The following is a 14,135-nucleotide window of genomic DNA, read 5'->3' as shown; positions in this document are numbered from 1 at the left end:
AGGAGCACCCATAACTGTCAGAAGCCTGGGCAGTCAGGATGGGGTGCTGTTGCTTGGGCTGTGGGGGGCGTTCAGTTGCCCACAGTGTATCTCAGGGCCTCAACAACCACCCAGGCATGGTGGGCTGTGGCTGGCACCCAGGGTTGTGTGGCTGGGGAGGTGGTTTCCATGGTTCCCTCCCTGCCCTCCCAGGGCCCCCATCCATGCAGGTAACCATCGAGGATGTGCAGGCACAGACAGGCACAATGGCCCAATTCGAGGCTGTCATTGAGGGCGACCCACAGCCCTTGGTGACCTGGTACAAGGTAGGTGTGCAGGTCCAGGTGAGCGAGATTCGGGAATGGCCCCAGGATCTGGGGGACCCACGGGAGATGGGTGCAGTCCACACTGTGCACTTCCTCCCACATCCCCTCCAGACTGGACACACAGCAGGTGTCAGAAGCACTGCTCAGTGAAGGGTGGGGTGATGGGGTCCCCCAGAGTGGGCTGATGGCAGCCCTGTTGATCCTGTGCCTCCAGGACAGCGTCCAGCTGGTGGACAGCACCCGGCTTAGCCAGCAGCAAGAAGGCACCACATACTCCCTGGTGCTGAGGCATGTGGCCTCGAAGGATGCCGGTGTTTACACCTGCCTGGCCCAAAACGCTGGTGGCCAGGTGCTCTGCAAGGCAGAGCTGTTGGTGCTTGGCGGTGAGTTGGTCGACCCCTCCTGGGCCCAGGCTCTGCAGCTGGGCTGGCCAGGTACAGGTCTTGTCTCCATGGGGCAACCTCCCTTCCCATGGGTGGTACCTGGGTGGGTGTGGTCCCTGGGTGGGTGTGGTCCCCTAGTCTTGGGTCCAGGAAGCAGCTCCCATTAACACCACAGCACTGGGTTCCGTGGGGATCAGGGTGGTCACCTTTGCCCATACCAGCTGCTTCCCATTCCTTAGGGGACAATGAGCCGGACTCAGAGAAGCAAAGCCACCGGAGAAAGCTGCACTCCTTCTATGAGGTCAAGGAGGAGATTGGAAGGTAGCACCTAGCCCCCTTTCCCCTGGACAGCCAGATGGCTCCTTTCCTCAGGCCACCTGGGCTCTCCTCACTCCGTCTTTCCTAGGGGTGTGTTTGGCTTCGTGAAAAGAGTGCAGCACAAAGGAAACAAGATCTTGTGCGCTGCCAAGTTCATCCCCCTACGGAGCAGAACTCGGGCCCAGGCATACAGGGAGCGAGACATCCTGGCCACGCTGAGCCACCCGCTGGTCACAGGGCTGCTGGACCAGTTTGAGACCCGCAAGACCCTCATCCTCATCCTGGAGCTGTATCCTGCCCTCAGCCCCTGAGAGGGCTTGAGGAGGGGCATGCAGGGCCAGGCCAGGGCTCAGAGGAGCCATGTGCTTGGTGTCCCCTGCCTGGCTGGGTGGTGGCGACAGCCACCCAGCCGGGAATTTGGGTGGGGAGTCTTCTGTTCCACGGGGCAGTGACTGGAGTCCCCAGGGGGTACTGGTGGCTAGCTGGCCCTGATGACCTGATGCCCTCAGCAAGGATGGTGGGGGTCCACTCCCACTCTGTAGATGGCCTCTTAGAGAGGAAGGAGCTGCTTGGCCTGGCTACTCTGGGGCACACCCTGCCACCCACGTGGCCTTGTCTTGGAGGTCTCCTCTGTCCTCTGGTGCTCTTGACGGTGTCAGCCGGACACATGCCCCACTGCCCCAAGTCGGTGTCCTCTTTGCAGGGAGAGGGTGCTGGATGGGCTCTGTACAGAGGGGACAGGATGCCCCCTCCCACTGTGCCAGTGCAGTGACTGGCCTCAGTCCCCAGCGTCAGCCTGCCGCCCCTCCCTTTTCAGGGCTGCATGCCATCTGGGGTTCAGAGGGGTCCCCACTCCACTCTCCTCAACCCTGAGCATCACCCCCTGCTGCCCCCAGAGATCAGATGTGCCCGTAGTCCTGGTCACCTCATTGTGAGTGTGGGTTTCTGGGGTCAGGCAGGTTTCAGCCTCCCAAGCCTGTTTTTCCTTGATGGGATCCCAGGTGCTCATCCGAGGAGCTGCTGGACCGCCTGTTCAGGAAGGGTGTGGTGACAGAGGCCGAGGTGACTGGGCCTCCGCCTGCCACTGCCCCAGCCATGCACCCTACCCCAGACCCCTCTCAGACACCAGGTCCCTGCAGATACAGTCCCAGCCACAGCCCTCTCTAGCTCAGGGGCCTCTGGGGCTCCCCATGGCCTCCAGGGCGTGTTGACCCCTCAGTCAGGCTCTACACGGCCTGCCACCCCGCCTCACTTGGCCAGCTGACCAGCCCTGCCCACCCCTCCCCAACTGAGGTTCACAAGTCCATCGTATCCTCCCCACCTTTGAGGGATCTCCTGGCTTAGGGGCACACAGGACCCAGGAGGGCTTTGCATATCAGCTGCCGAAGCCAGGAGGAGGCCGGACTTGAAGTGGAGAGGGAGGCTGGGGCTGGGCTCCCACCTGAACAGCAGCCCTTGCTACAGGTCAAGGTCTACATCCAGCAGCTGGTGGAGGGGCTGCACTACCTGCACAGCCACGGCATTCTCCACCTGGACATAAAGGTTAGTATGTCCTCATTGCTGCACCCCAAAGCCTGGGACCTGCAGGCCAGTGGGGCAGGCTCACCACTCCCAGCTTCACTGAGAGGGCTTGCTTGCCTCCAGGGACAGGGAGCTCACCACCTCCAGGCAGCCCTTTGGAGTGGGGTGTGGCTCTGGTGGAGCAGAGGCTGTCCCCAAATGGCTGCACCAGGTGCTCCCCACTGCCTCACCCTGTCCCCGGGCCTCTGGGTGTCCCCACCAGGCCCACCAGCCCCAGGAGTCACCCCTTTAGGGCATGGCTCTCACCTACTCCCAACTCTCCCCGACAGCCCTCTAACATCCTGATGGTGCATCCTGCCCGGGAAGACATTAAAATCTGCGACTTCGGCTTTGCCCAGAACATCACCCCAGCAGAGCTGCAGTTCAGCCAGTACGGCTCCCCTGAGTTCGTCTCCCCCGAAATCATCCAGCAGAACCCTGTGAGCGAGGCCTCCGACATCTGGTGAGTGGGTGGCTGGACCAACGGGTCTGGGTCTGCAGCTTCTCTGGGAAGCCGGTCCCCACAGGTGGCTGGGCCCTCTCCTCTGTCCCAGGGAGGCAGCAGGCAGCCTACTGGTAAGCCAAGGGGTCCTCCCTGAACCCGTCTCCTCCTACAGACCTGGGCTCCCCGCTTCCCTGTGTGTGTGCCTCTTACCTGAGAGCCAGGCCTGGGGCGATGCACAATGTGTGGTTTTGTCTTGCAGGGCCATGGGTGTCATCTCCTACCTCAGGTGAGCAGAGCCCTGCTCCATCAGCTGACCTAAGACCCCTCCCTTGTAGGCCCGCTGAGGGCATGTGCACCGCTGGCTGCTCCCCAGATCAGAGACCCGAGACCCAAGGGGCAACTATCTTGGGAACAGGCGGTCAGCCAACCCTGATAAGAGGTTCCTGCCCAGAGGGTCTCACAAACACCCTGTCATCAGAGGGCTGTGCCGGGTCACGAGGCAGCCAAGCCACTGCCCTGCAGGACCGGGGGTTGTCCAGCAGTCACTCATAACAGCCACTGCTGCCCTGAGGATGACGGTGGTATAGACAGCCTGGACCTCCTCAGCAAGTTGATCCTTAATTCCTAATTTAGGCTGATCTTGATGCCTGCCCCAGACTGGATCCCTATTTCAGACTAAGGCTGGTGCCCACCCAGGCTGACCCTACATCCCTGCCCCAGCCTGAGCCTGGATCCCTATCTCAGACTAAGGCTGGTGCGCACCCAAGCTGACCCTATATCCCTTCTGCTACTTGAGCCCAGATACCCCAGGCTTGGTCTGGGTCCCTGTTCCAAGCTGAGCCTGGATCTCTCTGGGCAAATCAGAGAAACTTGCTGGGATTCTCAGAGCTAGATGGGAGTGGGACTAAGAGCCCATCCGCAGTCAGGGCCTCATCTGAGGGCTAGACCCTCCCTCTGCCTTCAGCCTGACCTGCTCATCCCCATTTGCTGGCGAGAGTGACCGTGCCACCCTCCTGAACATCCTGGAGGGTCGCGTGTCATGGAGCAGCCCCATGGCTGCCCACCTCAGTGAAGACGCCAAAGACTTCATCAAGGCTACGCTGCAGAGAGCCTCTCAGTGAGTGCGCACCCAGGCTTCTCCTGCCGGGGGCCAGTCAGCCCTGCCCCAGGGGGCAACTGACCACCTGACCCCTCCTGAGCCTTCCTCTCCCTGCAGGGCCCGGCCTAGTGCAGCCCAGTGCCTCTCCCACCCCTGGTTCCTGGTGAGTATCAGGGTCAGCCCCACACTATGCAGGCAGAGCCTGAGGCCAACAGGGGCAGGGCCTCTGGGCAACAGGGTGTGTGAGCACAGAACTGTGGCTGTGGCCTGGACTCTGCCCAGCCCAGAGGACGTTTGTCCCTGTACTTTAGTGAGAGGGCTGTGGGAACCTCAAGCTGGAACCACGTTTCAGTGCCCCAGCCCCCAACACCCAGCAGGAGGCAGGGAGAACTGCGAGGAGCTCAGGGACAGGGGGTCGCTGTCACCTCTGACCTCTGACCTTTGCCATCTGCCCCACCTGGACATCTTGGGTGAGGGCTGTGGTGTCCTGGATCCAGGGGATCCCAGGACTGGGGCTGCCCAGCAGGGCTTCCATCATGGGAGGGGCCCCTATCAGGGCACCATGGTCTCCCTGCTATGTGGCTGCCCACCTCGGTCTCCCAGAAATCCATGCCTGCAGAGGAGGCCCACTTCATCAACACCAAGCAGCTCAAGTTCCTCCTGGCCCGAAGTCGCTGGCAGGTGAGCCATGACCATCTGAGTAGGGACCAGTGAAGGGGAAACTGAGGCCCCACAGGGCCAGCTGCGCACCTAGGAGTGCAGGGAAGTGGGGCTGGGCTCCTTTGAGCATGCTGAAAGGAGATGGGAGTCATCTGCTGGGCACAGTGGGGATGGGTGCACAGAGTCCCATGGTGCAGGAGGGTGGAATGACTGTGCCCTGGGGGTAGAGGACCCCAGAGCTCCTGGGTCTCCCCACCTGATGCCTGCTGCCCCCATGCGGTTCCAGCGTTCCCTGATGAGCTACAAGTCCATCCTGGTGATGCGCTCCATCCCTGAGCTGCTGCGGGGCCCTCCTGACAGCCCCTCCCTCGGTGTGGCCCGGCACCTCTGCAGGGACACTGGTGGCTCCTCCAGTTCCTCCTCCTCCTCTGACAATGAGCTTGCCCCATTCGCCCGGGCTAAGTCACTGCCACCCTCCCCGGTTACACACTCGCCACTGCTGCACCCCCGGGGCTTCCTGCGGCCCTCGGCCAGCCTGCCTGAGGAGGCCGAAGCCACTCTGCCCTCTGCCGAGGCCTCAGCTCTGCCTGCATCTCCTGAGGGTGCTGGGCCACCGGCCGCCCAGGGCTGTGTGCCCCGGCACAGCGTCATCCGCAGCCTGTTCTACCAGCAGGCGGGTGAGAGCCCTGAGCATGGGGCCCTGGCCCCGGGGAGCAGGCGGCACCCAGCCCGGCGGCGGCACCTGCTGAAGGGCGGGTACATTGCGGGGGCGCTACCTGGCCTGCGCGAGCCACTGATGGAGCACTGCATGCTGGAGGAGGAGGCTGCCAGGGAGGAGCAGGCCACCCTCCTGACCAAAGCCCCCTCCTTCGAGACCGCCCTCCGGCTGCCTGCTTCTGGCACCCACTTGGCCCCTGGCCGCAGCCGCTCCCTGGACACGGAACATGACCCTCCAAGCACCCCACGCTGCTCCCCAGAGGCCTGCTGTGAGGCACAGCGACTGCCTTCAGCCCCCTCCGGGGGAGCTCCTATGAGGGACATGGGGCACCCTCAGGGCTACAAGCAGCTTCCATCCACTGGTGGCCACCCAGGCACTGCTCAGCCAGAGAGTCCATCCCTGGACCACGCTTGGGGGCAGCCAGCCCCTTTCTGTCATGCCAAGCAGGGTTCTGCCCCCCAGGAGGGCTGCAGCCCCCACTCAGCAGTTGCCCCATGCCCTCCTGGCTCCTTCCCTCTAGGATCTTGCAAAGAGGCCCCCTTAGTACCCTCAAGCCCCTTCTTGGGACAGCCCCAGGTACTCCCTGCCCCTGCCAAAGCAAGCCCCCCGCTAGACTCTAAGATGGGGCCTGGAGACATCTCTCTTCCTGGGAGGCCAAAACCTGGCCCCTGCAGTTCCCCAGGGTCAGCCTCCCAGGAGAGCTCTTCCCAAGTGAGCTCCCTCAGGGTGGGCTCCTCCCGGGTGGGCACAGAGCCTGGCCCCTCCCTCGATGCTGAGGGCTGGTCCCAGGAGGCTGAGGATCTGTCCGACTCCACACCCACCCTGCAGCGGCCTCAGGAACAGGTGACCACGCGGAAGTTCTCCCTGGGGTGTCGCGGGGGCTACGCAGGTGTGGCTGGCTATGGCACCTTTGCCTTTGGTGGAGATGCGGGGGGCATGCTGGGGCAGGGACCCATGTGGGCCAAGATAGCCTGGGCTGTGTCCCAGTCCTCAGAGGAGCAGGAGGAGGCCAGGGCTGAGAGCCCACTGCCCCAGATCAGTGCAAGGCCTGTGCCTGAGGTCAGCAGGGCTCCCTCTAGGAGCTCTCCAGAGCCCACCCCATGGGAGGACGTCGGGCAGGTCTCCCTGGTGCAGATCCGGGACCTGTCAGGTGATGCAGAGGCGGCTGACACAATATCCCTGGACATTTCCGAGGTGGACCCTGCCTACCTCAACCTCTCGGACCTGTACGACATCAAGTACCTCCCATTCGAGTTTATGATCTTCAGGAAAGTCCCCAAGCCCGCTCAGCCAGAGCCACCCTCCCCCATGGCTGAGGAGGAGCTGGCCGAGTTCTCGGAGCCCATGTGGCCCTGGCAAGGTGAAATGGGCCCCCACGCAGGCCTGGAGATCACAGAGGAGCCAGAAGACGTGGATGCGCTGTTGGCGGAGGCTGCCGTGGGCAGGAAGTGCAAGTGGTCCTCACCGTCACGCAGCCTCTTCCACTTCCCTGGGAGGCACCTGCCACTGGATGAGCCCGCGGAGCTGGGGCTGCGTGAGAGAGTGAAGGCCTCCGTGGAGCACATCTCCCGGATCCTGAAGGGCAGGCTGGAAGGTGAACCCCCACCCCACCCCAGGCATCCTTCACGTCCAGGGGCCCCCATTCTGTAACTGGGGCTACTGCACTCCAGGTGACGGCAGGAGGCCCCCGGGGCACCCCCGCCGGTGTCCAGGTGCTGCCCACACCTCCTGTCCCTGCCTCAGGTCTCTGAATCTTGGGGTCACCTCTCCAGCCCTGACAACCCTCCCCACGGGGCAACTGAGACCCAGCCCTGGGACCTAACATAGCTGAGGAGGCCTGGGGAGGCTGTAGGTGGTATGCCCCTGGGGAAAGCATTTGAAGGGGCCAGAGTCTTCCTGAACCAGAATCCTTCCTGACCCCAGAGTCCTCCCGACCAGCCCCAGACCCTCCCTGACCCCAGACACCCCAACGCTGTACTCTCCCAACCCCAGATCCTGCCTGACTGCAGACCCTCCTAACCCCAGATCCTCCTGAGTCCTCCTTGACCCCATAGTCCTCTCTGACCCCAGACCCTCCCCAACTCCATGCCCTACCTGACCCCAGACTCTCCTGACCTCAGGCCTTCCCTGACCCCAAAACCCTTCCCAACCCCAAAACCCTTCACAGCCCCATAGTTCTCCCCGACCACATAATCCTCCCTGGTCGTGGACCCTCCTGACCCCGTGCCTGGAGGTGGGGAGGGTACCTGATATTCGTGTTTCCTCTGTGGCCTGGAAGTCTGAGGAGTGGGCAGTGGGCCAGCCGACCACAGTTGCTTCCTGTCCCAGCTGCTCCGGGTCCTTGCAGCCAGAGGCGGCTGGTGCTACCCAGAGGGGCCAGGCCTCCTGACCATGATCTTCATCGGTCCCCTTCCTCCTGCAGGTCTGGAGAAGGAGGGGCCCCCCAGGAAGAAGCCAGGCCTTGCTTCCTTCCGGCCGTCAGGTCTGAAGAGCTGGGACCGAGGTGAGCAGGCCCAACACAGAGACTGGGCCCCATTGCCTCTCAGGGTCCCACCAGCATGGCCAGACAGGTGGGGAGCAGGCTTGCACTCACAGGGGTGCGGGAACCGATGAGGGGTCCTGGTGGGTGTGGTGAGCTGAGCAGTCTTGGAGGACTTCCTGGAGGAGGAGGTGGTGGTGCAGATGGGCCAGTCTGGGGAGTGGGGAGTCGTGGGTGGTGGGGCAGGGCTCCGCCTGGTGTCCCCACTGTGGGGTCCAGGCCATGCTCTGGGGCCTGGAGGTCACCCCCGAAGGCTGATCTCATCCTCCCTCCTCAGCGCCGACATTCCTAAGGGAGCTCTCAGATGAGACTGTGGTCCTGGGCCAGTCAGTGACACTGGCCTGCCAGGTGTCGGCCCAGCCAGCTGCCCAGGCCACCTGGAGCAAAGGTAAGAAGCTATTCCAGGGGCTGGGAGCTGGTGAAATCGGGTGAGTGGCCATCGCCAGCCCCACAGGATGCCTCGCTGTCCAGAGGGAAACTGAGGCCCAGGGAGAGGTGTGAGGCCTGGCTGTGGCATGAGGCTTGCTCTGTACTTTTGCAGATGGAGCCCCCCTGGAGAGCAGCAGCCGTGTCCTCATCTCCACCACCCTCAAGAACTTCCAGCTTCTGACCATCCTGGTGGTGGCAGCTGAGGACCTGGGTGTGTACACCTGCAGCGCGAGCAATGCGCTGGGGACAGTGACCACCACGGGCGTCCTTCGGAAGGCAGGTGTGTGGGCCACACTGGGGGTGGGCCAGGGAGGCTGGGCCAGGGCTGCTGGGAAGCCTCATCCTCCGTGGAATGCTTCCGGGCCCATGCATTGGCCGCTGAGGCGGCCGCTCCCCGACCCTGAGCAGCCCACATCCCTATGGGGCCAGGCACCGCACACGGCCAGGGCTGCAGGAGGCCCGAGAAGGTCAACAGAGTTCTGACCACACGGGCTGCCCTAGGCTGGTGGGAGGTCCTGAGCTGGTTCCAGCAGAAGGAACCAGCCTTGGGAAGGATGGCCGGATGCAGTTGCTGACGTTACAGGGCTCGGAAGGAAGCCTGTTCATCCACGCTCCCTGCCAGGGAGAAAGCCCATCCCATTGGCCACTTGCCAGGAGAACTGAGTTTCTTGGGCACATGACCCATGGCATCATCTTCCCATGTTCCTTCCACGCCCATCCCTCCAGCCCATGCAGGAGTGGGCTGCTTCCGGTTCCATATCTCAATCAAAGTTGAGTTCCAAGCACAACACAGTTCCCTGGGCATGTTTCTGAGGTAGTCAGGATGGGGGCTACAGGCCTAGCTCTGGGACCCCTGGCCCAATGACCAGAGTGGGCCAGCCTGCCTGAACCTGTGTAGGGCAACCCAGTGAAGCCCAGCAGCCCCACCAGGGCCCCTCTGACCAGAGCCTGGGCCCCTGCACAGGGTTCTGGTCACACCGCGGTGAATGGGCCAGCCCAGGAGCGGGTTCTGGCAGGGCAGACACCTCCCCAGCCCCTCGCCAGGAGAGGCCCCTCCTACCATTCCTCACTGTGATTGGACCCTGAATGAACAGGACCAGGGAGGGTGGGCTCCAGAGCCCTGGTAGCTGCCAGGGTGAGGCAGGGGCCGGCCAGATATTGCCCCCTGGAGGCTGGGTGCCCACCCTGGAGTCACTGACCATTGGGCAGTGCCTTGCAGAGCGCCCCTCATCCTCGCCATGCCCGGATATTGGGGAGGTGTACGCGGATGGGGTGCTGCTGGTCTGGAAGCCCGTGGAATCCTATGGCCCTGTGACCTACATTGTGCAGTGCAGCCTAGAAGGTATGAGGTGGCCCCTGTGCCCAAGGCTCCGGCCACCCCTCATGGGGGCCATGTCGAGGGGCCCTTGGGGAGATGCCTGGCCTGCTCTGTGCCCATGGTTGGCCTCAGGGAAGGGTTTCTCCACCCCCACTGATGTGGTGTGCAGAGGCCTCAGTAGCCCCTCACGTGCTCCTGTGTGGCCAGGTGGCAGTTGGACCACACTGGCCTCTGACATCTTTGACTGCTGCTACCTGACCAGCAAGCTCTCCCGGGGCGGCACCTACACCTTCCGCACGGCATGTGTCAGCAAGGCAGGAATGGGCCCCTACAGCAGCCCCTCGGAGCAAGTCCTCCTGGGAGGGCCCAGCCACCTGGGTGAGCCACACCACACTCAGGGCTTGGAGGGTGGGAACAGCAGCTGGAAGACCCAGATTATGCTCCCTCCTGTGCAGGGTCTCCATAGCTGTCCACTTCCTTCTGGGGAGAGACCTGCTCCTGGGCTTGGCATTCGAGGCCTACACACTTCAGGGGCTACCTCACCCCCAAGGCCCCCCCTTCACTCACCTACACTTCCATACACTTGTTGGTGAGCCCACAAGTCCATTCTGCTTCATGCTGAATGTTGGTAGTGAGTGTTGACAGTGACTGCCCCTTGCTGCCTCTAGCTTTGGTGGAGGAATGCTGGGGTTGATTAGTAATGTCTGTCCTGGGCTCAAGACAGACAGAGAGGGCATGATTGCTATGGGTGGTCCATTCTCAAATGCCCCTGCAGCCCTCATACACACCCTCACTCAGGTTGGCTCTCACTGTTTGCTGTACCCCCTCCCTGTCCCCGTACCCCCAGAACCTGAGGAACAAAAGGTGGGAGTGTGTAGGAGCTCAAAGCCCCAGTTGTCAGGGTACCTGGGAAAGGGTGATGGGAGAGGTAGGGAGAGCTGGGGCTGTGGGGATGCCCTCTTCACCCCCTCTTATGGCCTGCCCCTCCTCCTACAGCCTCTGAGGAGGAGAGCCAGGGGCGGCCAGCCCAACCCCTGCCCAGCACAAAGACCTTCGCATTCCAGACACAGATCCGGAGGTGCAGGGGCCTCGGGGGCTGCAGGCGGGTGGGGCCAGGGCCTGGACCCCCCCTTGCTGGCCACCCATGGCCCTACACCCACCTTCTCGCTAAGCTGGGCTCCTGCTGTTCTGAGTGTTGGGAATCGGGGAATGGGAGGGGATCACCCACCAGCCTGACCGCTGTCCCCTTGAGCAGGGGCCGCTTCAGTGTGGTGCGGCAGTGCTGGGAGAAGGCCAGCAGGCGGGCGCTGGCGGCCAAGATCATCCCCTACCGCCCCAAGGACAAGACGGCAGTGCTGCGTGAATACGAGGCCCTCAAGGGCCTGCGCCACCCGCACCTGGCCCAGTTGCATGCAGCCTACCTCAGCCCCCGGCACCTGGTGCTCATCTTGGAGCTGTGCTCTGGGCCCGAGCTGCTCCCCTGCCTGGCTGAGAGGTGAGGGTGGCCTGGGGTGGCATGGTTGAGCTGATGGACTGATGGACGCAGGCCTCTGGGGTGGGGCCGGAGGACCAGGCCCCTCTGCACAGCCCGGTGGCCCCCACCCTGGAGCCTGGACTGAGCAGCTTCTGCCCCCCAGGGCCTCCTACTCAGAATCGGAGGTGAAGGACTACCTGTGGCAGATGCTGAGCGCCACCCAATACCTGCACGCCCAGCACATCCTGCACCTGGACCTGAGGTCTGAGAACATGATTATCACCGAATACAACCTGCTCAAGGTCGTGGACCTGGGCAATGCACAGAGCCTCAGCCAGGAGAAGGTGCTGCCCTCAGAGAAGTTCAAGGACTACCTAGAGACTATGGGTACGTGTGTGGACAGTTGGGGGGAACTCACCTGGGGCGGGGGGCAGGAAGAAGCCCCCTCTCCTCCAGTGCTGTCCCCTCTCCCAGCTCCACTGCCACCCACTCAGCCGCACACCTGGCCCACACACCTGTGCCTCCACCTGTCCCACCTGTGCCCCTCCACCTGAGCCCAACCACATGTGCCCCTCCCAGCTCCAGAGCTCCTGGAGGGCCAGGGGGCTCTTCCGCAGACAGACATCTGGGCCATCGGTGTGACAGCCTTCATCATGTGAGTCCTCCAGCCTGTCTGGGGGTTACTAGGTGGGCTGGGTAGTCTCCTCCCTCCACCCGAGGGTGACCTCACGGCCCCTGCACCCCCATACCCGAGGGTGTCCTCACGGCCCCTGCATCCCCGTCCACCCGAGGGTGACCTCACGGCCCCTGCACTGGCCACCCGTGGGTGACCTCCGTGCTCCTGCATCCCCTCTACCTCCGCCCTGGTCTACCCGAGGAGGGTGACTTCAGGGCCCGTGCACCTGCCACCTGTGCAGGCTGAGCGCCGAGTACCCGGTGAGCAGCGAGGGTGCACGCGACCTGCAGAGAGGACTGCGCAAGGGGCTGATCCGGCTGAGCCGCTGCTACTCGGGGCTGTCCGGGGGCGCCGTGGCCTTCCTGCGCAGCACTCTGTGCGCCCAGCCCTGGTAAGGCGCGCCCCTCTCCTCCTTCTCCCCGCCCCCTCCTCCTTCCGTCCCGCCCCGCCCCGCTACTCTCTTTCCCCTCCGCCCTCTCCCCTCCCCGTCCCTCTCCCCTTTTCCACTCCCCTTCCCCACACCCCTCCAGCCGCTGGGCCACGCGCTGAGCGTTTGTCGGTTCCAGGGGCCGGCCCTGCGCGTCCAGCTGCCTGCAGTGCCCGTGGCTGACAGAGGAGGGCCCGGCGTGTTCGCGGCCCGCGCCCGTGACCTTCCCTACCGCGCGACTGCGCGTCTTCGTGCGCGATCGCGAGAAGAGACGGGCGCTGCTGTACAAGAGGCACAACCTGGCCCAGGTGCGCTGAGGGTCGCTCGGGGCCGCACCTCTCGGTCTCCCCGCTGGGGCTCGCTGCAGACGCGCCAATAAAAACGCACAGCCGGGCGAGAAGTCTTCCGTCTCTTTGCATTATTTTCTTTTGGGAAGGGGAGGGAGTGAGGGCTCTGTCCCCGCCTTTCTGGCTGGGACGCCGATCAGGCTGCCCAGCTGTGTCTGGGCCTGCGAGGCCCTTAGAAGGCGTCCTTAGGGGTCGCTCCCTCACTCCCATGCTCCGCGCGTTCAGCCCCGCGGGGCGTCTCCATCCTCACACCCGTGCGCGTTTATTCCACCCGCCGTGCGCCTTCCTCTCTTCCATCACGCTGACCTCCAGCCCCGCAGCCCGCTTTCTCCGCCGTCGGGCCAGCGGCTTGTTTCCAGAACTTCTCTGCCCCAGGAAGAGTTCTTGGGCAAAGTGTGCAAGCGAGGGCGGGGAGCCGCGGGCCACGATCCGCTGGCGGAGAGAAGGCTTCAGAGTCGCTGGCGCGTGGCCTCGGTGAAAAGCAACCCAGTATTTGAGATTCCAGGGGCAATGACTGCGCTGGCCGAGCCCCGCCCTGCCCCTTGCCAGGAGTGCGGGAAGCCAGGGCCGTGGGGTGTGCGCATTGTCGCTCAAACGCTCCTGAACGCCCTTTCTCCTACTCTTCTTTGACGTGGGAAAGGGAACTTGAGATAGGTGCAGCCCAGGAGACCTGGGAGCTGGCAGGGAGGGCCTTCTCCTCTTGCAGATAAAACCTTTTGCAGAGGTCCCTCAGACACAAGGCCAGGCCACTTATACCTATGTCTGAGCACAGGTGGAGAGAAGGCTAACCGACCACTCTTGGCTAAAATGAGTCACGGTGATTCCTGGCCAGCTTAGATTTATGGAGACATCCAGTGATGGAGTTGTCCTGGCTCTCTCTGACAGCATGCAACCCAGAGTGAGGCCCCGTCGTTTTAAACACTCCTTTTAATCACCAAAACATTCAGCTCTTCATTGCATCCTCTTCTGGAGCAGCCCCAGGGTTCCCAGGGTGGGGATATGTTCTCCACTGTCCCCAGCAATAAGGTCAACTTGTTGGACAACAGCTTCGTTTCTGGGGGGCTGGGGCTGCAGGGTGTAGACCGCAGTCTCTGCCCTCCTGATTCTTAGCTCATCTCAGGGACCTAATGCTGATGGGTTCATTCTGCAGTATCCAAATGCTGAACACCTCCCCTGAAATCTTACTAAGCCCAGGACACTTTGAATTAAAATCCAAGCATCAGCCAGGCAAGCCTGGGATTACAGGCTTACACCTATAATCCCAGCACTTTGGGAGGCTGAGGTAGGAAGATCACTTGAGCCCAGGAGTTCAAGACCAGCCTGGGCAACAACCCTTGTCTCTACAAAAAATAAAAAATTAGCTTGGCGTGGTGGTGCATGCCTGTGGTACCAGCTACTCGGGAGGTGAGCCCAGAGGTCAAGGCTGCAGTGAGCTGT

The 14,135-nt window shown here is 62.9% G+C and overlaps 1 protein-coding gene across 1 annotated transcript in view; it reads left to right on the top strand.

The window, feature by feature from the left end:
- Positions 1-12,668, top strand: part of OBSCN (obscurin, cytoskeletal calmodulin and titin-interacting RhoGEF) — a 164,854-nt gene extending 152,186 nt beyond the window's left edge. The window contains 23 exon segments of the mRNA XM_011965740.1: positions 193-305; positions 520-688; positions 928-1,009; positions 1,095-1,295; positions 2,008-2,068; positions 2,471-2,548; positions 2,857-3,029; positions 3,271-3,297; positions 3,976-4,128; positions 4,228-4,273; positions 4,714-4,791; positions 5,057-7,082; positions 7,911-7,991; positions 8,305-8,415; positions 8,569-8,736; positions 9,676-9,798; positions 9,982-10,152; positions 10,771-10,852; positions 11,030-11,269; positions 11,412-11,635; positions 11,834-11,903; positions 12,166-12,315; positions 12,491-12,668. Of these exon segments, the coding sequence (XP_011821130.1) occupies positions 193-305; positions 520-688; positions 928-1,009; positions 1,095-1,295; positions 2,008-2,068; positions 2,471-2,548; positions 2,857-3,029; positions 3,271-3,297; positions 3,976-4,128; positions 4,228-4,273; positions 4,714-4,791; positions 5,057-7,082; positions 7,911-7,991; positions 8,305-8,415; positions 8,569-8,736; positions 9,676-9,798; positions 9,982-10,152; positions 10,771-10,852; positions 11,030-11,269; positions 11,412-11,635; positions 11,834-11,903; positions 12,166-12,315; positions 12,491-12,668 (4,805 nt within the window).
- Positions 12,669-14,135: the final 1,467 nt, after the last annotated feature.

Source organism: Mandrillus leucophaeus, unplaced genomic scaffold (genome assembly GCF_000951045.1).
Source record: "Mandrillus leucophaeus isolate KB7577 unplaced genomic scaffold, Mleu.le_1.0 Scaffold734, whole genome shotgun sequence".
Classification (NCBI taxonomy): domain Eukaryota; kingdom Metazoa; phylum Chordata; class Mammalia; order Primates; family Cercopithecidae; genus Mandrillus; species Mandrillus leucophaeus.
Note: the sequence above shows the minus strand (reverse complement) of the source record. Positions and strands in the feature narration are given on the sequence as shown.